Raw genomic sequence first — 22,976 nt, forward strand, 5'->3', positions numbered from 1 at the left:
TTATTCGAAAGCACGGCGTCCGTCACACGGCTGAAGAATGGGTCGATGTGCCCACCGAACTCTCGGCTCTCCCTTCATGTCCACAGGCGTGGAGCTGCTTTGCGACAGAGACGTAGACATGGCCACCCGGGTCCAGGACTTGCTGGAGTTCCTTCACGAGAAGCAGCAGGAGCTGGATGTCGCGGCTGAGCAGCATCGGAAGCACCTGGAACAGTGTGTGCAACTTCGCCACCTGCAGGCCGAGGTGAAGCAGGTAAACAGAGGGCTGCGTGCCGAGCCGGACCACAGCGGGCCCCCGTGCATGGGCACTCGGTGTGTGACCACCTGGAAATTGGGGAGACTGTCCCTGTTCCAGACACAGCTGTTCTGACACATGATGTAACATACCCACCCCCAGTACAGCCCTAGCTCGTGTGTAAGCGTTGTTCTCACACATGATGTGACACACTCCCCCAGGGCAGCCCTAGCTCATGAGTAAGTGTTGAGCCAGCGCCCGGACAGCTGTGTGTTGACTCTGTAGTGGAGAAGGCTTCCAGCCCAGCAGACGTAGCACTCGAAAGTAACATCCATTTGGCTTGTTTTGTTACTGGTAATCTCTTGCTTGAAACTCTGAGCACATAGCTTCTCAGGCTAAATAACGATATGATTTTTCTGCCAAATAGGCTGGTATCACAGCTTATGCAGGGCTGGAGACTTCTTCTGTTACCAGTATGCCGCACTGCCATGTCTCAGATAGCATGGCAAAATAAAAATGGAGTATTTGAAAGATTGTTTTCGGCTCATAGCCATTAGGATTCTATACATACCTGCATTCAGCATGTACATGACATTTTATCTCACGAGCAGAGAAACCCCTCATGATACCACCTTCCTGGCAAGGAAGGTATGGCCTTCCGAGATTCTGATGGAGGCTCAGAAAAGCATGTATTAGGTCGAACGGAGGGGATCAGGTGCCTCTGGAGTGTTAGCAGTTTGCGGTGTGTATGTGGGTGGCACTCACACTGAAGCAGGTGTGCTGCCAAAGTGGAAAACTAAAAGAGCACCTGTTGGTGCCCCATGTGATGAGATAAAGTATCGTGACCTGCCTTTTAAAGACCAGTTCATAGGGGTGCCTGGCTGGCTCAGTCAGAAGAGCATGTGACTTTTGATCTCGGGGTCATGAGTTTGAGCCCCATGTTGGGTGCAGATTAGTTACATAAAACTTTATTTTTTTTAAGTTTCTTTATTGATTTTGAGAGAGGGGGAGCTAATGCAAGTGGGGAAGGGGCAGAGAGGGAGGGGGACAGAGAATCCCAAGCAGGCTCTGCAGTGTCAGCACAGAGCCGGGCACAGGGCTCAAACTCACAAACCGTGAGATCATGACCTGAGCCAAAATCAGGAGTCGGATATGGAGCCGAATGAGCCCCCCAGGCCCCTCCGGGCCCCCAAAAACTTAAAAAACAATAAAGACCAGTTAATAAAGTGTCCCTCTTACTAAAAATAAAACCGTGTGTGTAAGAAATAAAGGACTAGACTATCCACTAGGAATTGCATTTGCCTATAAATATTCTCTACATAACAGGGCAGGATGTGGTCGATGGCTGGTGTTCATTTAGCAGCCGCGTGGTAGGTTAGGCAGACATGCTGGCGATGGGTTGCCACATGGCTCTTGTAGCCCCAGCTCCCCTGTCCCCTTCCCAGGCAGCAGGAAGGGCAGAGCATAACAGGGAAGAAGCAGTACTTGTATCTGAAAAGAAATGTGTTCACACGGCTGCCCCGAGGCTGCTTCAGTGATGTCAGTAGCGGGAGGTGCTACAGAATGTTCCTAGCCTCGATGAAGCTGCATGTAGGGGCTGGGAAGCAGTTTTAGTCTAAGGCCCCCCCACCCCCCAAAGTCTAAGTTTTCTGAGTAAAGGAGATGAGGAAAGCCAGCTGTACGGTGGGCAGTAAGTGGTCTTTGCCACAAATAACTACCAGAATGACCCTCCACAGCTGGGGATCCTGTACTTTGACCCTGGGCGTTACAGCACCTCTGAATTCATTCTCTGGTTAGTGGGCCATTTAATGCTGACGTTAAATTAGAAAATACGTTGGTGAAGTAACGTAGTTTCCTTACCAAGCAGTTTGCTAATTTTGAATGTTAATAAGGATAAAAGGAATGAAAAATACTTCCCTTGATTATCAGAGAATTATTTGTGGCCGTAGATCTGATAGGTGATTCTTAATCCGTTTTGACCTGTGGACTAACAGTAACCATCCGCTGGATGCTCTGCCTTTTCAGCTCCCATTTGAAAGCATAATTAATTTTAAGAATTAATCTTAAAACGTGGCACTTCTGATCAGATACCTTAGAAGGACATCAGGCTGTTGGCAGGTGGGACCATAAGGAAACCCATGTTTCCCAGCTGATGGGAGCAGCCTGACCTCCTTGCTCACTTGGCTCGTGTCCCGGCTGGCCTGCAGGGGGGCCCCCAGGGGAGGGCAGAGGCTTGGAGGTCCCCGTGTCGTATTTCAGGTGCTGGGCTGGATCCGCAACGGAGAGTCGATGCTGAATGCCGGACTCATCACAGCCAGCTCCTTGCAGGAGGCAGAGCAGCTGCAGAGGGAGCACGAGCAGTTCCAGCACGCCATCGAGGTAGGGACACCGGCCCGCCGCTCGCCTCAGGACATGCATGTACGCTTCCTCGCGGGGGACTGAGCCTGAGCCAGACGGGGTTCAGCAGGACCCTAAGTGGCAGCGCTGATGCTCTACAGTTTCCTTCAGGGAAGCAAACGGGCAGGTGACTATAATGAAGGGGACGATGCGTGTGCCAGCTCGGGGACCTCACGGCGCCACCCCAGAACGCCTGGTGGCTCCCACTGTCCTCCCGCCTTGAGGGTCCCGGCAAGATGCACCGCCCTCTGTCAGGAACACTTGGCACCCGAGAACCCATGCCAGGGTCTGGGCTTGAGGGGTGTTCTGTTTTGCTGGTCTCTTAAGCACATCCCTGACCAAACAGAGCACTGTGGGCAGCTTACCCAGACCAAGTGCAAATCACAAATTCACAGTTATCCATAAACAACACTGCGCACAGAACTCTCTGACCCTGATGAAAAGCAGTGTTTCTCACCTTGATGGGGGTCGGTGCCAGGCTGGGACTTCAGCAGAATGGCTTGGCCCAGTTCCAGGTCCATTTACAATTCACTCTCACAGCATATGGATTAATTATTTGTAGAGTTTAGGGGAGAGGGGGGAGTTCATTGTGATAGGTGGTCTCAAGGTCAACTCAAGGGAAAAAGCATTTGCTTGCAGAAAACTTGTTTCCTGCTCTGGTTGCATACATAGCCAGAGAAGAAGGCTACAGAAAATAGCGGTAATTTATTCTCGAGACTAACTTAACTTTCAACTACTCAGTGTCAACAGACCAGTGTTAACGCTTCCTGAAGCCCAGAGTTTGGGCATCTTTTGAGAATTGTACACTGTGCCTAGTGATTTCTAATAACTGCTAACACATGTCATCATGTCTGAGTGAAGGACAGGGCCATATTGTATATGGTCTTTCATGGGATCATTTTGTGCCTTTTCAGGCAATCTGTAAAATTTTGCTGTTGTCTAAAACAAAACAAAACAAAATAAAACAGTTCATGTCACAGACCCATGGACCCCTCTACCCCCCTGACTGCTACCCTGTGCAGCACTCTGGTTCGTCAGTGGGAGAACCTGGCCTGTCAGCATCTTGTGGAATCTTCTAGGAGCACACACAAGCAGGAATTCTACCGGATTTGTGATGTTATGTTGATATTTTAATATGGCATGAACCTCCAGAGAGCACAGTTGGTTCATTCTTAGCTTTTAATTATGTTTCTCTCTCTCTCTCTCTCTCTCTCTCTCTCTCTCTCTCTTTTAAAGTCAATAGTTCTTGAAAACTTTACTCAAGTACACAGTTTAAGGTAAAAATGCACTCACTGTGGCCACCTTTTTGTCCGTGTGTTCATTGGCCTCTGGCTGCTATTGTAAGAAGGATGAATAGGAAGAATAAATTGGGAACATTTCAACAGCTTTCTTAGAATATTGGCTATTAAGGTTTTTTCCTGCTATTTCTCAAGCTGAGAACCCACAACTGAGACCCATTCTGCAATGTCTTAGTGCATTTCATCCTTCATTAGGTAATTTAAGTATAAACACGGTTGTTGCTGGGCATGAACACTTTGTTGTTTTTAACTGAACCGTGTGCTGTGTTTTCAGAAGTGTCCTAATGAGCATTCGCTGAAGTTGTTTGGATCAAAGCAAGCGGAGCGGAGGGACCACAGCCTCCCTGGTAAATAAATGCGTGACACCCCCGTCACACAAGTGTTCCCTGTCCTTTCTCTTTCCTTAGAAGACACATCAGAGTGCGCTGCAGGTGCAGCAGAAGGCGGAGGCCATGCTGCAGGCCAATCACTATGACATGGACATGATCAGGGACTGTGCCGAGAAAGTGGCGTCTCACTGGCAACAGCTCATGCTCAAGATGGAAGACCGCCTCAAGCTGGTGAACGCGTCTGTCGCCTTCTACAAAACCTCAGAGCAGGTGAGGAGGGCCGCTCTAGTCCTTGGGCTCCTCACCGGCATTCTGTGTGGAGCTTAGTTTTGTTGGATAGCTCAGTCATTAACTCGTCAGTCATTATTATCGAGCCAGTGAACTCAACTTCAAGCAGAGAAAAGCATTCTCGAAGTAGAATGATCCTTGCTTCCCCTAGGAATCCAAGAGGAATAGGTTGGAAAGGACCCGAGAAGACATCCGCTTTCCTCTCCTTTAGATCCATAGCCTGAAACACCAGAGAGAGACTGGAAATTCCGTTTTTATTTTGTTCTCGTTCTGAAAGGCCTGCCTACTTTGGCCCCTGCGTTTGTCCTCACCTGAGGTGGGGCCCACAGTGCCTTCCGAAGGTCTTGGTCCCCAGGCCAGCACTTTTATCCCCAGAGCATGACTGACCACACTTCCCAAAGATACCATCTGTGGCATCAGATGCCGAGTGGCCCCTCTGAGCCTGCGGCTTTCTGCTCACAGGTCTGCAGCGTCCTCGAGAGCCTGGAGCAGGAGTACAAGAGAGAAGAGGACTGGTGTGGAGGGGCCGACAAACTGGGCCCCAACTCCGAGACAGACCACGTCACCCCAATGATCAGCAAGCATCTGGAGCAAAAGGAAGCGTTCCTGAAGGTACGGAGTGGCCTCCGGGGTGCTGCTGCGTCCCTGCACAGGGCACACAGACACGAGGGGGCTCGCCTGGACTCTCAGAGAACCACACGTGTCCCCATGTGCTGGGTGTGCAGCCGCCTTCACTTTCCAGGGGGAGCCCCTGTGTGCAGAGTGCAGTTTGGTTGGTGTTGAACACAGAAAGAGATTGATTTGGTGAGACAAGAATGCCTGTACCTTAAAATAATCTTCCTTTGGAAATTCGGCCTTTTTTAGGAATAAAGACTGAACCCACTGTACAGTGGATAAGGGGCGGGAACACCCTTTGTGATTTCCAGGATTAGTTACTAATACTTGTTCAGGAAGTGTTTCCCGCAAAACATTTAAGCCCGTAATCCAGGCTTGAAGTTTTAACTGTGAGCAGCTTTAATTGAGGACTTTTTTCTAGCCGCTTTTGTCGTGTGTGTGTGTGTGTGTGCGTTCGTACTTCAGTCACCCAGAAGTTCTGAAAAGTGCTCAAACTGTTTGCCAGCACTTCTGTGTCTTTACGATATGGTCTTTCACTCTGGAAAAGATCTCCTGAGACTCGGCCGGCTGCCACTCAGCCTCATGAAAAGTAGGCATGGGTTTGCTTTTCATTGCGGCCTTACCGAGTTTAGTTTTGTCGTAGCTTCAGTGTTCTGACACCTCTCACACCATTTCCTGTTACATTTAATAATTTCTGTCTCCATCCTGAAGGTGATTCTCTGTCCTGACAGAGTTACTGTCTGGTCTGGGAGAACGGATTGTAGCTCTTTGAAAATTCTATCTGGGAACTTTTTTTGAGCTTCCCTCACATGACTCTCTTTTTCGGCGGCCAAAGTTGGGAAAACAGTCATGGCTTCCTCGGGCTTGTTTTTTTAACCATTTGCCACAGGACCTGAAAGCCCATGTATGAAACACCCACCACCGTGAGGATGTTTGGACCTGGAATCATCGTAATTTGTCTTTCTCTGGAATCCATTCAGAATAAAACAAAATTGAATACTACTTAGTTAATTAAGAAAGATACTTAGAAAAAATTTAAAACAAAAATAATCACAGGCCTGTTCAGATTTCTGCATTCAACTGGGATTCAGTAGTGTTTGGGTGTTAGGGATCTTTAAACTTTTCATTATGGAAGTTTAAGGAGCATACGAAATAGAACCGATACCAGACTTCTGTGTCCCTGTCAGCCAGTGTCAGTAATTATCAGCACGTGGGCATATGCCCACCTTCACTGGGTTACTTTAAATTCTAGATATTATATCCTTTTATTTGTAAATACTTCAGCATATGACTAAATATTAAATTCAGCCTTTCTGGGGTGCCTGGGTGGCTCAAGTCGGTTGAGTGTCCAACTCTTGATTTCAGCTCAGGTCATGATCTCACGGTTTGTGGAATAAAGCCCTGCTAATATTACCATTTTATAATACTTAGCATGGCACCTGCTTCGAATTCTTCTCTCCCTCCCTGTCCCTCCTGTGTGTGCACATTCTCTCAAATATATTTTTTAAAATTCTGCCTTTCGGGGCACCTGGGTGGCTCAGTTGGTTAAGCGACCGACTTCGGCTCAGGTCATGATCTTGCAGTTTGTGAGTTCGAGCCCTGCCTCAGGCTCTGTGCTGACAGCCTGGAGCCTGCTTCGGATTCTGTGTCTCCCTCTCTCTCTACCCCTCCCCTGCTAATGCTCTGTGTCTTTCTGTCTCTCAATAATGAATAATATTTAAAAAAATTTTTTTAGGGGCGCCTGGGTGGCTCAGTCGGTTAAGCGGCCGACTTCGGCTCGGGTCATGATCTCGCGGTCCATGAGTTCAAGCCCCGCGTCAGGCTCTGTGCTGACAGCTCAGAGCCTGGAGCCTGTTTCAGATTCTGTGTCTCCCTCTCTCTGACCCTCCCCCGTTCATGCTCTGTCTTTCTCTGTCTCAAAAATAAATAAACGTTAAAAAAAAATTTTTTTTTTAAATTCTGCCTTTCAAAAACATAACCACAACACCATTATCCTGTCCTAAAAATTAACAGTATCTCTTATTTTATACAAAATCCAACAGTGTTCAAATATCTCTGATCGATCCATAAACGTCTTTTATATGTAGTTTTAATCAGGATTCTAAACAGGGTCCACGCATTGATTTTATTGGTATGTCTCTTAAATCTCCTTCAATCTAAACAGCACCTCCTTTTATTAGTATTTATTGAAGAAGTGACTCACTCCTACTGTGCTATTTCTCTCACTCTGGATTTCCATGCTTGCGTCCCACACGGTCCTTTAGCGCCCTGGATCCTCTGAGTTTGTTATGTCGGGAGTTTCAGTCGGATCCAGGTTTGTGTGTGTGTGCGCGCGCGTGCGGTCCGCTTACCTGGCACAGGTGTTCTCCCCACGCGTACTTTCCATGACGTCACATCAGGAGGCCCAGGAGACCTGCTGCTCCTTCTATCTGTGTAATCGGGGGAGTCGTCAGTGCTTCAGATGTAGGGGGTCCCATTCACCTGTCACGTGCCTTCCACGTCTGCCTTTCACCCAGTGGCTTTAGTGCCCTGTAGTGATTATGTTTCACAAGGAGTCGCAAAACCGGTAATACTCCATCATTACTTCTGCCTTGATTAGCTAGAATTCTTCCCTCCTTAGCTGTTTGGTTACTTTCAAGTAGAGTTTGTCCAGAACAGGCAGAAGTGCCTGATTCTTTCCATTTGTTTATCATTTTCGGGATAATGAGCTGTTACCCTAACAACCTCTACATATGATTAATTTTCTTACTATCTTCATGGATTGTAATATATTTGGTGTGTTTTAATCAATTGCAGTCATTTATCTTTTTTATATTCAACTTGTCCCATTCGTGGGTGCGCCTTCCATTCAGAAGGGCCCTGATGTCCTTCTGACATAACCCTGGTTGTCTTCTGCAGCCTCCTCACTGTTTAGTTACGGCAGCTGATTTCAGGCTTATCTGGAGAGACCCGTGATAGAGTCTTAGGTTAATTAAAAAGTGTCGTAGCTCCACCCACTAGAAAGGCCTGGAAACAGTGACCGACCAGAAAAAAGGAACTCCCCAGTATACAGTCCCAATTGTGGTCTATATACCATGTACCACACGCAAGGAGACAGAGCTCCCTGAAGAAGAATTAATTCCAGATCTGAGACAGGAAATGTGTAAGGGATTTCCAATTCAAATATAATTAAGGATTTTTTTTCCTCTTGTTTTTTTTTTAAATACATTAATGAGATTACTTATTTGGTTTCTAAAGATGGAATGTCCGTTATCTGTGACAGTAATACCACGAAACAAGCCACCCCAAAACTCGATGGCTTAAAGTAGGGGTTGGCAGACTCAGACCTGAGAGCTAAATGTGTCTACTCTCATTCATTAACATGTTGCCCGTGGCTACTCTCCTGTGGGGGGGGGGGTGGTTGGAGAGATAGAGACTGAATGACTCGGGAAGCTGAAAATGCTGTCTGCCCTTTTCAGAAATCCAGGCACAGCTTAGCTGGGTGCTCTGCCTCCAGGTTTCTCCCCAGGCTGCTATTGAGGTGCTGGCCAGGGGATACACCAATATACACCTGGTCAGCTGGAGGCTGGACAGGCCGGCGGTCCCTCTCAGCCCCCTGCTGTGTGCACCTGTCCATAGGACAGCGCTCAGCATGGCAGCTGGTTTCATCAGGGCAAGGGCTCAGAGACACAGTTGTTCTTGTTGTTGTTTTTAATTGAAATAGGACTTAACCTGTGTACCCTCCAAAGCACAGGTTGGCTTGAAAACGTTTTAGGTAAAGGTGTATGCTAGAGCTACATGCTGTTGTCACCCGTATGTATTCAAAATACATGTTTGTACGAGTCCAATTAACACCACGTTGCTCTCCCTGTACTTCTTAGGCTTGCACACTTGCTAGAAGGAATGCAGATGTCTTCCTGAAGTACCTGCACAGGAATAGTGTGAACATGCCGGGAATGGTGACCCACATCAAAGCTCCTGAACAACAAGTAAAAAGTGAGTACAGTCGGGACTCCCTTTACCGGCAAGTGATGCAAGGAGCTTGGTGAGAACGCGGTCTAAAATCCTAAGATCTGGGCTTCGTTTTAAATTTCCGTTACGTATTATTAAAGTTCTCACCAATTTTCTTTGTTTACTGATAAAGTATGAAACAAATGATCTAGATTGGTAATTTATTGAATAAAGTTGAAGAGTATAAACAGGGAGAACACACAGCATGGTATTTATTAGCTTTGACTATTTTGTTACAACAAGTGAAAATATTGTAAATCGGAGAAAAGAGTAAAATCAGAATTTTTCTGTAGTCAAAATATTTTTAAAAGTTCAAATCAAGAAATTATACACCAATATCGTTCTGTAAAGTGTTATCAATTTGACATACTTAGAAAGCAAATTGCCCGGTATCATATATTTTGGTATCTTTTGAATATAAACTTCTGTAAAACCATGTTTTTACGTATATGTAATGTAAGCACATAGAAACAGATCTGGGAAAATTTTACACTAAATTGTTAACAGGATTGGTATGGGTGGATGTGAGGGGGGCTGATGGTTTCTACTCTAGAATTCCGATGGGATACTTCACAGTGAAAACAACTTCAGGTGTTCTCGAACTTAAAACTTGGATTTAGTCATAGTTTTTTCAGGTTCAAATAAAACGACATGGAAATGGATCCTCAGAAAATGTTCATGAATTTAGAACAGTCTTGACACAAAGGTACCTTGTGTCCACGGTAATCCTTCCCGAGAGCTTCAGAGATCGGCACTAAACACATGAAGAAACTGGGGTCCTTCATCCTTCCCTCTCAGAGTTGGGTTTCATAGGGAAAAAATTGCCATAATCTGTTAACAAATGATTCCTCTTACTCTTTAAGACCATATGATTGGCAGAAACTTTGTTGTATTCCGCTCCCCGTTCTTCGGGATTCATCTGTTAGAGGTGTCACAGAAATACTATCCATCACATGGGTATAATCCTCTAAGCTCCACAGATGAGGTCCGTATTTATTACTTGGTGGGCTCTTCTCTTGGGAAAATGAGTGACAAACGCAACCGTTTTTCAGCAGGAGCAAGTTACTTGCATTGGTAATCTGTTTACTTGGCTCATTTCAGATAAAAATCATTGCCTTTCTGTCATCCTTCAGTATTGCCTTTGGTTGTGGGTCATCATCTGCTTTGTCTGATCACAGACGTGACGATCCTCACAAGGCTGTCCTAGTCCAATGGGTGTATGTGTGTGTGAGACAGGGGACTGTGTTCCCTGTGCCCACTTACGTGATAGTCACCACACATTTGCTGCTGTTTGTCATCATTCTGGGTGCTCTGGAGAATTAAAAACGAAATGTTTGGTTTCTCTCATTGGGTTCACGTGTGGGACGGTGCATTAGACCCACGTAAGGGCGATGGTGCCAGAAGAGACCCTGTGACCCCAGACAACCCTCAGGTGCTTGAGGAAGGCCAGGCAGTTTCCCCTACCAGGCCCCGCAGGGGTGGTTCCCTGCCCTGCTGCTCACACGCCCCAAATCAGTCCTGCCCCAGGCGGGGGTGGTGGAAAGAAGGAACTGGAAAAGACCGATTGGCTCACGTTCATTTTCACGTGTCATATTTTCATTTCAGTGGTAGCTTATGGTTCTGACCGGCTTCAGAAATTTAAAGCGTTAATTTGCATCGCTACGTTAGTTTACTTTTTCAGTAAAGATCGTATAGCCTGACCCCTGAGCTGCCAGGTAAGCACTGCTTATGGGTTCTGGTTTGTCGCAAAGTGGCTCAGCCTCTCGGGAACCCTGAAATATTTGTGGACCGCTTAATATTTTTACAGTTTCCTAATGTTAATTAAGTTATAATCTAGACACCTTTTATTTGATTTGCAGTTTCAGTCTCTGGAATCTTCTCCTAAAGTTTCTCGTGTGTTTTATAAACCTTTGGAGTAAAACAGACTCCCTGTAAAAATTGTTTTGAGTGTGCAAATGTATATAAATTATCTAATTCCATAGCCGCTGGTCACCACTGTCAATACAACTTAGTCCTCGTTCTGTATCAGAATTTAAAGCTCTGCTGTATGCTTTTTAATGTGCAGTATAATGATTTCATAGTTGGCTTAACCTGACCCCCAGATGTTGCTGTTCAGTTTTTCCAAACGGTGCCTTAGTGTTTGTGCACCTGATACATACCGCTCGTGTAAGCACCGTACATCCGAAGGATTGAACAATCGAATTCCTGGTTCGCAGCTGTACACACACTTCCAGTGTCATTATCTGTTGCCAGAGTGTTCACTGCAAGACTTGTGCCCTGTTTCCCGTCAGTAATGCAGGGTCACTGGTGCCTGTACCCTCTGCTCCCCAGCCTCCCAGCATATGGGAGGACACAGTCCTTGCCAGGAACATGGTGGAAGATGGCCCCATCGTTGGAGTGAAGTTAAACATGTTTCTGTGTATTTAGTGGCCACATTTTAGAAATCACAAACTCCATGTTTATATGCTTTGCTCATTTTTCTAACAGACTGTTCATCTTTTTCCTGTTTACTGGGAAGTACACTAGCTCTGTGTTTTATATTTCCTAGTAATGTTAACTGGATTTTTAATTGGTGGTATGTTTTTACGATGGTTTATGTTTGGTTATGACATTTTATAATTTTTATGTAATCAGGGTTTTTCGGCCTTTCTGGCTCCATGCTTCTCTGTTGTCATGTCCCTGCTTCTCTTATGGTTTATGGTTTTGTTTTTGTCTTTGTAAAAACAAAAAACAAAAGAAGAAGAAAGAAAGAAAGAAAAACCAAAACGTGTTTTCTTCTAGTACGCCACCATTTTGCAATGCATCCTTTGTACTAAGTTCCTTCACAGGGAGGTTTGAATGTTGTTGAATGAAATGCCTAATACCGAAGTTTTGTCGGCCGTTGTCAGTTTGTCCCAGCAGGAGACACAATAGCTTATCCCATTAATCCAGCCAGCCTTAAGTTTCCAGTGACCTCCATCCTAAGATAATAAGTTGGGGTAAGAGAATAAGGAGAGGTCTGGTTGACATGCTCATTGAGAACATGGGGAAGGCAAGTGTGGCTCTCTTAACTGAATGCTCTGTCTTACGTTGACATTTGCATAAAGTCTGTAAATAAACATGAGCGGGATTTTGCAAGTGTCTCCATTGATTGCAAGCGCCAACATTAGTCTTCCTCTTTATCCTCTTAGATATCTTGAATGAACTCTTCCAGCGGGAGAACAGGGTATTGCATTATTGGACCATGAGGAAGAGACGGCTAGACCAGTGCCAGCAGTATGTGGTCTTTGAACGAAGTGCCAAGCAGGTCGGTCACGACCCCGGGCTCCCCATTGCTCTCCACCCTCCGTTTACACCTCTGTCCTCAGCTGGGCAGCTTTGGACGTTGCAGCCATGTTGAAAACCACTTTCAAATGATGAGATCAGTCGTGCCTTTTAAATCAGTTTGCTATGAAAAGAAAACCCACAACCCTGTAAAACTGTGATTTGGGCTCCCAGCAAGCATGCCACACAGCCTACCTCGTATTTAGGACCAGCAAGTACGAGTCGTAACTATGATGATGATTCAAAAATCATTGTTGGGGTGCCTGGGTGGTGCAGTCAGTTGAGCATCCAACTTTGGCTCCGGTCATAATCTCGTGGTTTGTGAGTTCAAGCCCCGTGTCAGGCTCTGTGCTGACAGCTCAGTGCCTGGAGCCTGCTTTGGATTCTGTGTCTCCTCCTCTCTCTCTCTATGCCCCTCCCCTGCTTCCACTCTGTCTCTCTCTCTCTCAAAAATAAACAAGCCTTAAAAAAATTTTTTTTAAATCATTGTAGAATCCAGGTCTGTGCTTGTATAAATATTATAGTGGGTGTTTTTTTTATATTGCTATATTTATATTTTCAACATAAAATTTTGTTCTTCAGGTAAATTGAGCTAAAATAAAGTGTGCCAGAATTTCTAAGAATTCAGTAGAATAAAAAAATGTTCAGGCAGTTGGCTAATGTAGAGATATCAAGACGATTTTTTTTTCAATGTTTATTTTTGAGAGAGAGATGGAGACAGAGCACGAGTGGGGAGGGGCAGAGAAAGAGGGAGACACAGAATTGGAAGCAGGCTCCAGGCTCCGAGCTGGCAGCACAGAGCCCGACATGGGGCTTAAACTCACAAATTCAAGATTATGACCTGAGCCGAAGTCGGGTGCTCAACTGAGCCACCCAAGTGCCCCAAAGATGATACGTTTAGGCGGCCCCTGGCTGGCTCAGTCGATACAGCATGCAACTCCTGATCTCAGGGTTGTGAGTTTAAGCCCCAGGTTGGGCATGGAACCTACTTAAAAAAAATCTGTTTAGAGTTTCTGTCTTCTGAAGTCATTTTGAGATCAGGGTTTCTGCCTGAATGGTTAGTCACGGAAGATCATTTTAGAGTAAAGTCTGTCTGACCCCTAACTTGAACTAAGATTCCTGTCTCTTCTCCTTGGCCTTAACGGTAGCATAGGAATCCATAGCCGTTTGTCCAGAATTTGGAGCGTCAGGAGGGAACAGAGGACAGAAGGCTGGTTCTCAGGACGCCTGTCTGAGCCTTCTCCTGTCCTGCAGGTCAAGGCGCCTCTTCAGTGCTGTGGTCCCTGGTGACCGCACCACACATGGGCAGTCTTCTAAATTCACCTGTGCCTGTCACAGAGTAAGGCAGTCAGTTAAATCGTTTAGCTTAAGAAAGATCGAATATTCCTCAGCACAATTTCCCACTTAGGGATTTTCTTTCAGTTTGGTCAATGTTGGTCTCCAGAGGGTGGCCGGGTGCTCTGGGGATCAGTTCCCCAGAGATTGATAAGCTGGAGTTCATGGTCCATGGACCTGGCATCCTGTCTCAGTCTTTCTCTCTCTCTGCTGGTTTCACCACGTGTAGTTATCATATTCCCAACACAAGGGCAAGCAGTAGTATTTTTCAGAACTTAAATTACATTTTCTTAACATTTGATTTGATGATCGTTCCACCATATTTCAGATGCATGGGGGCCTGATTTGTTTCTAATTAGAGATTGTTTCATAGTCTTTTCTCCCATATCTTTCTTTATTGTTTCTCTGTTAAAAGGCAAGCAATCAGCTGCAGAGAACAAAATTGTAAATAACTATTTTAATGGAGAAAAACAATAGATGTGTTGTTGCTTTCTCCTAAAGTTGGCTCATTGGCCAAAAATGAGATCATTAAGCATAGGCCGTGGCAAACGATGACCCCGTGGCCCTGTGGGTTCTCTTCTGTGCCATGATCCTGGGGTAAAACCCAGTAGTTATACCACCAGTGTCTGCGCTTCTCAGGACGGCGGAGCCCTGAGGTCACCTGGCTGCAGCGTCCCCGGTGGGGGTCCGCAGGGGGGACTCCGGCCGCGGTTCTGTCTCTGGGCGAGTCCGGCCCTTGGGCTTCCTGGTTGCCTCCTCCTCTTCTGCTGCTTTCCCAGGCTCTCTGCTGTCCCCTCTTCCTTATCTCTGCAGCTGAATGTTGGCATTCTCCAGGGCTCGGCCTGGGCTTGCCCTTGTTTCTCTTCCCCATCTTCTTATCTCCTCTGTGGGTGTCTCCCAGCCCTGACCTCCGTTTCTGGCGTCCAGACTTACAAATCCCAGTTGTCTCCGTGGTGTCTCCACTGGGGCCTTCCTGAGAACAGAAGTGGATTCACGACGCCTGACCCCCCGCTCCTCGTCTTATGGGGCGTGTCCCCCTCGTCTTACACAGTGTGTGCCCTGTGTATACAGGAGTGTATACGAGGAGTGTATGCTCCTCGTCTTACGGGGTGTGTCCCCCCCATCCCCTCACCTTTCAGGATGTAGAGCTCCTTCCCATCTTTCCCCAGTTTCCCACCTTCACTCCCTCGTGAGTCCCATAGGTGCGGACTTCCCACACGTGTCAGGCCTGCCCTCCCCCTTCACGTCCAGAGCCCTCGTGCTATGGAAACCCCAGCCGTGTCCTGCCCAAACCTTTGAACCAGTTTGCCGACCAGTGTTGCTTCTTCTACTCCCTGTCCACTGCAGTTCCTTTTCCTCACAGCAGCCCCACTAGCTTTCCCACAAAAGTCCAGGCTGTGCCTGTGACCTCCAAGGCCCTCCTGCCCTCCCCGGCCTCACCCCCGGCCTCTCTCCCCGGCTTCCCCCGCAGGCCAGCTCTATCAGCCTGGGCCTGTGGTGCATACCTCTCCGCCTGCTGAGCTTCTCCCCATTCTTCTGAGCCCCCCCGCTTTGCGCCAGGTCCTGAGCGCACCCCCCCCCCCCACTTCGCAGCCAACCCCTCTCGGCCTGGACACCGCATGTGCTGACCTCCCTTTCTGAGCGTGGCGTCCCTGCCCCCACTTGTCTTCGTGCCTCTTTGTACATCCCCCTCCCCAGTCGGCAGGGGGAGGAAGGGCAACCGTACCCAGGCCTGACAGCAGTGACAGCCCCACTCAGGAAGCTGCACGGCAAATAATCTGTCTGGGTCGTGCTTTCCTTTTCGTGTTTTCTAAAATGCTATAAGTGCTGTGATGTATCTAGTAGAGACAGTGATGTCTCTGCTCTAAGACCAGCAGCTCACAGCGGATGGCCCAGAGATTACAAACAGCACATAAAAATCTTCTACAGTTTTCAAAAATTTACTTATTTTGAGAGAAAGCCTGTGAACGTGTGAGCAGGGGAGGGGCAGAGAGAGGGGGAGAGAGAATCCCAATCTCGGCACTGTCAGCATAGAGCTCGACTCAGGGCTCGATCCCACGAAGCACATGATCGTGACCTGAGCCAGAAATCAAGAGTCAGATGCTTACTGACTGAGCCACCCAGGCACCCAAGAACCTCTTGAACACTTTAATCATTGCTACAGAAGTGACATGGTTACAACCTTCTAGAATGTCAGGTGTTTTTTTTTTTTTTTTCTTTTAATTTTGGAATTGCAGTGCTTATTTCAGAAGCCTGTCTCTCTTTGTGGGAGCACTCTATGCGTGTGCCAGCGCTGGCTTGTGACATCACATCTGAGTGAGATACGACAGAACTGGGACCCTCTTTGCCAGTGCTGAGCCGTGAACGTCTCCATTCCTTCCCTCTCTAGGCTTTAGAGTGGATCCATGACAACGGAGAGTTCTACCTTTCCACACATACGTCCACGGGTTCCAGCATACAGCACACACAGGAGCTCCTGAAAGAGCACGAGGAGTTTCAGATCACCGCGAAGGTAGGTCCAGGTTGGTGGTGGCCGTCTGTTCCGTCACCCGCCCACACAGCAGGGCTTTCCAGAATAACCCACCACAGGATACTCCGTGTAAATAAGGTATTGCTCAAAGAAATCATTTCATACCGTATCCAAAATTGGAGACACAGGGACTCCAGTGGCTTGTCCTACATTAACGTAGGGGACTCTTCTCTCTGCGTTTCCCAGTTCCCTCCCTTTACCTCTTGTCTCCCTTGGGTCTTCGGATTTCTGCAGATACCTTCCTTCGTGTCGTCTCTTTTGTCCTTTTCCTTGTTCTTTTTGTTTTCTTTTTGGTTTCTTTCGCAAGGTCTTTTCTAAGTACCTGCTATTTTTAGGAAACCCCGTTTGGTGTGACCGACCTGGCTTGGGCGTGTCCTGCGGGGGCTTCCTTTCCCCGTCTCTAGGTCTCTGGTCGGTGACACTTGCTACAGGGACGCTGCTGTCACCAGCCCAGTCCCGTGGCAGCGTTTACCTCGGCACCCTCTCTCCCGTGGTTGTCCATAGGCTTATAAAACGGACATGTCTTCATTTTCCTCCTGCAAATCAAAAAAGAATTAGATACATGGCTTATGTAGCAGATGTGAGTAAATACACATTTTTATGCAAAAATGTAAGACTCTTCATACTGACATAAATGTTTTCCCAGTTAAAGTATATGCTGGCAGAGGCTGATTTTTTTTTTTTTTTTTTACCTCAAAACAGTTTGGGGGTTTTTAGGGTTCCTTTCTCAACCCGTGGTGTTTTTGTTTTTGTTTTTCAAAGTTTTGAATTCCGTTCTTTGTCATATTTTCAGAAGTGCTTCTGTTTTCTTCATGGTAGACTTGACTTTTCTTAAAAGTTGCAAGTTAATTCAAATTTTACACTAGAAAGAAAGGATCTAGCTGGATAGTAGTTTGGCTAAAAAGAAGTATTCATGTATAAGTAAAACGGGATTTTCTTGTGTGGCCCTTTAGGTAGCGGTGGAAACCATCAATGGGAATTTTTAAATCCTTGAGAGTGACAACAGCTATTTTGTATTATGTTTAGTTGTACTTCTTTATGTTTTCTGTAACCATTTCTGACTCCTGGTATTCTTCACTGCCCTCTGCTCCCGCCCACCCACAAGCTGTAAATTGATTTCCTTCCCTTCACCCTCGGGCCGCTGGGCTCTGGGAACCCTTGTTCCCTGCTCTGGAGGAGCTCACGGTCCAGGGTGGCTGCAGGCAGACTGACCACTGCGGGGCTCGGTGAGACCTGGCACTGGGTGGGGACACCATGAGCATTTGGGGGTGGGCAGGGCTCAGGCAGTCTGGCGGTGACAGCTGCACCCACTGTGGGGGCCGTGGGCACCCAGAGGAAGGCGCCCACCCACTCATTTGAGGAGAGCTGGCCTGCCTGCCTCTGCAGGTAAGCATCATGTCTTTTGCTTCTCCGAGATACAGCACACCCTTGGCTGTGTAGTTCTCGTTCCTGTTAACAGTGGGAGGATAAATTACAGTTGTGCGCGTTACAAATTTGTTTTTTTTGAATAGCCTTTGATTATAAAGGTGTTAAGAAAATGCCTAAGATGCCACTCAGAGATAGATTTAAGATTTGTTCCTCTTCACTAAGCTGAATTTCCATTAACGCTGCATTCTGCAGACCATTTGCACAGCCAAACAGCCTGGTCGCCGCACGACTCCAGGGGGTGCCGTGCGCACAGAAGCTCATGTGAACCTCACTGTCTGCAGTGCAGTCGCATGGCAGCCATGTTCCACCAGTAGGGTGTGTTCAAAGGGAATTTTTATTCCTGAATTTCCCTCCTCCTCAGATGTGGGGTGTGGTTATTAAACAGTGAGCAACAGGGGCATGTTTTGGCTCTTGTGTTTTGTAAAAATAAGCATCTAAAATCACCGGTGTAACACCTGACCTTGCCGTCTCTCTCACTGGGTCTGCTGGATCCGTTTTGCCCAGACGAACTAGTGGATTTGGAAAAGAAAACCTCTCGCTTTTTCGCTTAGCATCTCATTCCCATGGGTTTCTGGCTTCCTTTCTCTTCATCAGACCACGCCTGCTCATGCCTGGGGATATCTGTTGCTCGCCTTCTGCCCCTCCTCATAGTGTCTTCTAAGAAACCTCTTTACCCGTGTCATGGAGAGAATCTGTTGCTCTTGATGTGACCATCCTCCAGTTTAGTTGTTACAGTGGTCAGTGTTGTAACACATTTAGTGCAATGGAAGTAAAGCCTTTTTGTCACTGTCTCACCATGAAGCCTCAGCTTGATTCCTTCGCAGCTCCCGATGGAATGATTTCTCAGAGTGCTTCACAGGCACCACCTGTATCCAAGTCATGCGTGTTTACTTAAAAGCCAGTTTCTGTCCTTATTCGAGACTTACTGACTTAGACTGTTTAGGAGTGAGGCCTGAAGATGAGCGTCTGTAAACAAGCTCCCAGGTGACTTTTCCACAAGCGCAGTGGAGTGGGAGGCCTGCGGCCCGAGACGCAGAACTTTCCTCCTCCTCCCACACACTTCCTGCATCCCGGTCACCACTGTCCCCAGCGCCAAAAGCCTTCATTTGCTAGAAAGTATCTAAGACCCTTGAATGTGCATCCTCCCTGGGTTTTTCCTTACCTAAGAACATGGTGAGTAAAGATTCTTTGACATGTGGACTCAGGAATGCAGTTTGCCTTTATTTTTCTACAAACCCCTGATTGCCCACTGCTGAGGTTGTTCAAATTAATAATATTTGTATGCTTTTGAAATAAAATCTATTTTTGTAACAATCTCTAGAAAGAACAGTAAGGATGAAAACTTTTGTAATACTTGATTTAAAAAGACGCAGAAAGGCTTTTTTTTTCATAGCGTTGAGCAGCGTTCTAGAGAAAAACTAAGTTGGATTCGTATCCCACCTTGATAGCAAGGTAAATGTATCAACAATGAAAACCTGAAATGACTAGAAAAAATAACGGGACACGAAACCCAAAGCTCTAAAAAATGATAAAATCACATACACAAAAATGTATGAATTTCTAAAGTGTAGGCCAACATAAGTGAAAGAAAGCAAATAGGGAGGATAAATACGCAATTCCTATCACAGAGGGCTGATTTCTCAGTTGTAAAGAGTTTTTACAAATCAATAAGAGTAAACAAGAAAATGGACAAGAGATATTAAAGAGGGCTCCCAGGAAAGGAATTCTAAATGGCTTTTAAATATATGAAATTATCAAATTTACCTAAAATAAAACTATAAATCAGAAGTATACTGTGTTCTGTTTTCACCCAGGTATTGGCAGATACCAAAAAGGTTATGGCTGCACCTTGGCGGTGGGGAGAGCTGGTAAATGGAGTCGATCTCTGGGGATGGGGGGGGGGGCTGCACCTTGGAGGGGGCTGGTGAATGGAGTCGACCTCTGGGGATGGGGGGGATGTGTCACCACGTTAACCGCTCAGTGTCACAGATGGACATCCCTTCTGCCCCAGCCGTCCCACATCTTGAAACACAGACTAGCTACACACGCTCAGACACGTGCAGTTTTTTCCTGGCTTAGGAAAAGAACGGAAACGACGTGAAAGTCCATTCAGTGGGAGCACATTAGCTCATAGAAATCTTGTGCAGCTCGAAACCTAAAACAAGCGTACTGCTCGTGTTCCGATAGTGAAGGATCTCTGAGAGTTGTTAAACGAAAAATGCTGGGTGCAGAGCAGGGCTTGTGTGTACAAGCATTTAGGTACAAAGAGAGAAATACATACATACATACATACACCCCTCTGTATAATAAAATGTGTCTAGAATGGTAACACATGAAGCTGATCATTGAGACACCTCATAGGAAGGTGGAGTAAGGAGACTTTTCACTTTGTATCCTTTTTACCTTTGAAGTTTTGATTTCTATGCATGCATTTTAAAAATACCAGTTAGGAGTGCTTGGTGGCTCAATGGGTTAAGTGTCTGACTTCGACTCAGGTCATGATCTTACGCTTCGTGGGTTCGAGCCCTGTGTCGGGCTCTGTGCTGACAGCTCAGAGCCTGGAGCCTGCTTCGGATTCTGTCTCCCCCTCTCTCTGCCCCTCTCCTGATCGTATTCTGTCTCTCTCTCTCTCTCAAAATAATAAACATTAAAAAAAAAAAAACAGTTAAAATAAAAATGTATTGAAAGCTCGTGAGTTAGCAGATTCATCATCCTTAGTTTTTGTCACGCCATTCACCCCATCATTATTCATCACGCTGTTGCAGTGTGCCAGAACTGCTCTGGGTGCTGGGCTCATGGACTGCAGTTTCCAGTTGGGGTGAATATATATACATCTACTGTGAAGTAGTAAGACAAACAGACATGGTGGGGGGAGGGTTGCCATCTTTGAGGGAGAGGCTTGGCCACACATCTTCAAGAAGCCTTGACTGCCTGATTGGTGTCTTTTGTTTATTTATTTATTTATTTTAAAAAAATTTTTTTTCAACGTTTATTTATTTTTGGGACAGAGAGAGACAGAGCATGAACAGGGGAGGGGCAGAGAGAGGGAGACACAGAATCGGAAACAGGCTCCAGGCTCCGAGCCATCAGCCCAGAGCCCGACGCGGGGCTCGAACTCACGGACCGCGAGATCGTGACCTGGCTGAAGCCGGACGCTTAACCGACTGCGCCACCCAGGCGCCCCTGGTGTCTTTTGTTTAAATGAAGTTTGTAAGCCACCAGGCTTTGTCTCTAGCCCACCTTCCTGCTGCATCTAGTGTCCTAAACAGCATCCGCCTATTGGCGTGACATGCATTCAACTCATCTATTTTGTGACGTGTGTTATGCAGACATCTTCCTATAGTTTTTCAGTGTTTTGTTTTCTCTTTGAATGTAGGCAAGCTGCATTGTTTTTTTGTTTTGTTTTGTTTTATCTTCACTCCTATGACCCCAGTGCTTAAAATATGAAACCGTTTTCTTGACTCCTTGAAGAGACACTACACATAACTTGCAGTACCCTTTCACCGGTGGCGCTTGGACGGTGGAAGAGAAGAAATGCTTTCATGGTGGCACAATGCACCTTCTCTGTGCTTCTCGGCACATTAGTATCTTGGCACCCAGCAGTGTAACCTCATCCAGGCAACCCAATTTTTTTTTGTTGTTTTAAGTTTATTTACTTATTTATTCTGAGATGAAAGAGAGCCGGGAAGGGGCAGAGAGAGAACCCCAGGCAGGCTTCATGCTGTCAGCACAGAACCCGATGAGGGGTCCCAGGAACCGTGAGATTATGGCCTGAGCCGAAACCAAGAGTCAGAGGCTTAACCAACTGAGGCACCCAGGTGCCTCCAGGCAACCCAGTTTTTAAACAGTCCTGCCTTTCTCATATTCTCTTTGATATTAAAATTTAATAATGGTTCTAAGTTAAGTCCCTTTTGGAATTTATGGTTCCACTTGTGAAACTTTGACTTTTTAGGTCTTTGGTTTATAATTCATCTTAGCATATCCAGAAAGGTGTTGTGTTGATAGATCATATGGTTTGGTTGATTAGCTCACTCTACTTGAGCTCATTTCCACACCAGATGAAAGTCCTAAAAACTTCAGGGTGTTTTAAGTTTTGCTGACTTTTTCTAATAAACAGCTTTTATAGAATTTTGCAATAACCTTTTTTTTCCACAGGAGATTATTATATCTGAGTTCTGTTTTCCTTTTTTTTTTTTTAAGTATTAATGCCTGTTAAGAGTAACTGCCATACCCCGTTAAAGGTACAAGCATATACCTATTTTCCCGTAAAATCTAACGTTAACTTAATTGTCAGTAAATATTTGGTGACTGTCTCCTATGTGCCAGGCACACGAAAGGTGAATAAGATATTAGTAAGCAAAAAACCCCAAATATCCCAGGCCTGTGGTGGTTACATTCTAATAAGATAGTGGCAGACGGTAACAGTAGTAAGTCAACTATATCCTTGTGGCAGGTGACCCGTGTCCCGGGAGAGAGTGGAGCAGGCCCAGTGAGGATAGTTGGGGCAGGAAGGTGACTTGTACTTTTAAGGGACTCAGGGAGGGCCTATTGAGATGGTGGCCTTTGGTTGAGCAAAGACACGAGGGAGCCACAGAGTAGCATTCCAGGCAGGAGGGGCCATGGTGCAAGGAAACACAGACCGGGCGTGTGCCTGGAGCTCGGGGCTGGATGCAGGTTGCCCGGGGTGTGCATGCGCAGCCCGAGGATTCTACAGCTGCCTTTGCAGGTCACCGAGGACATGCTGCCTCACACTTCTGTGTAAACTAGGAAAATTTATCCAGGTTTTGAGCCCTGACCTTTATCCTTTTGGGGAGTTTTACTTTGAGGCCCCTGCTCTCCGGTGCACCTTTTGGGGATTTTTAAAGTCACCTTCCTGAGTGTTGGTCGTAAAGATTTCCTAGATAAAGGTTAGTGGAGAAAATCAGGTTCCCTTCCGGGAGAGGAACAGTACTCGCCTGAAATGCCAGTGCGACTGTCGAAAGAAGCCTTGCTATAGTAACCAATGGATGTGATGAAAACAGGTGTTGAAAACTCAGTTTTGAGGGACGTTACTGCCATAGATATTAAACCAATGTTTTGTGGTTCTCCTGAACTGTATGAAAACCAAGGCGGTTGTGTTTAACTTAATTGAAGTATTTTTTCTAAGTACACGTACAAATGAAATAATTTTTGAGAGGGAGTTCTAAAACAGTGAAGAGCATTTAATATGCTTCTCTAAAGATCATTTC

At 46.3% G+C, this 22,976-nt stretch overlaps 1 protein-coding gene across 2 annotated transcripts in view; it reads left to right on the plus strand.

Annotated features, from left to right (window-relative positions):
- TRIO (trio Rho guanine nucleotide exchange factor) overlaps positions 1-22,976 on the plus strand; it is a 234,913-nt gene that overhangs the window by 100,572 nt on the left and 111,365 nt on the right. For both annotated transcript variants that reach the window (XM_040494140.1, XM_040494134.1), the window contains exons 14-20: positions 87-253; positions 2,495-2,614; positions 4,338-4,529; positions 5,010-5,159; positions 9,023-9,137; positions 12,323-12,438; positions 16,180-16,302. In XM_040494140.1, coding sequence (XP_040350074.1) covers positions 87-253; positions 2,495-2,614; positions 4,338-4,529; positions 5,010-5,159; positions 9,023-9,137; positions 12,323-12,438; positions 16,180-16,302 — 983 coding nt within the window. The remainder of the gene's footprint in view (positions 1-86; positions 254-2,494; positions 2,615-4,337; positions 4,530-5,009; positions 5,160-9,022; positions 9,138-12,322; positions 12,439-16,179; positions 16,303-22,976) is intronic.

Source organism: Herpailurus yagouaroundi, unplaced genomic scaffold, assembly GCF_014898765.1.
Source record: "Herpailurus yagouaroundi ecotype Mexico unplaced genomic scaffold, PumYag 29, whole genome shotgun sequence".
NCBI classification, from domain to species: Eukaryota; Metazoa; Chordata; class Mammalia; order Carnivora; family Felidae; genus Herpailurus; species Herpailurus yagouaroundi.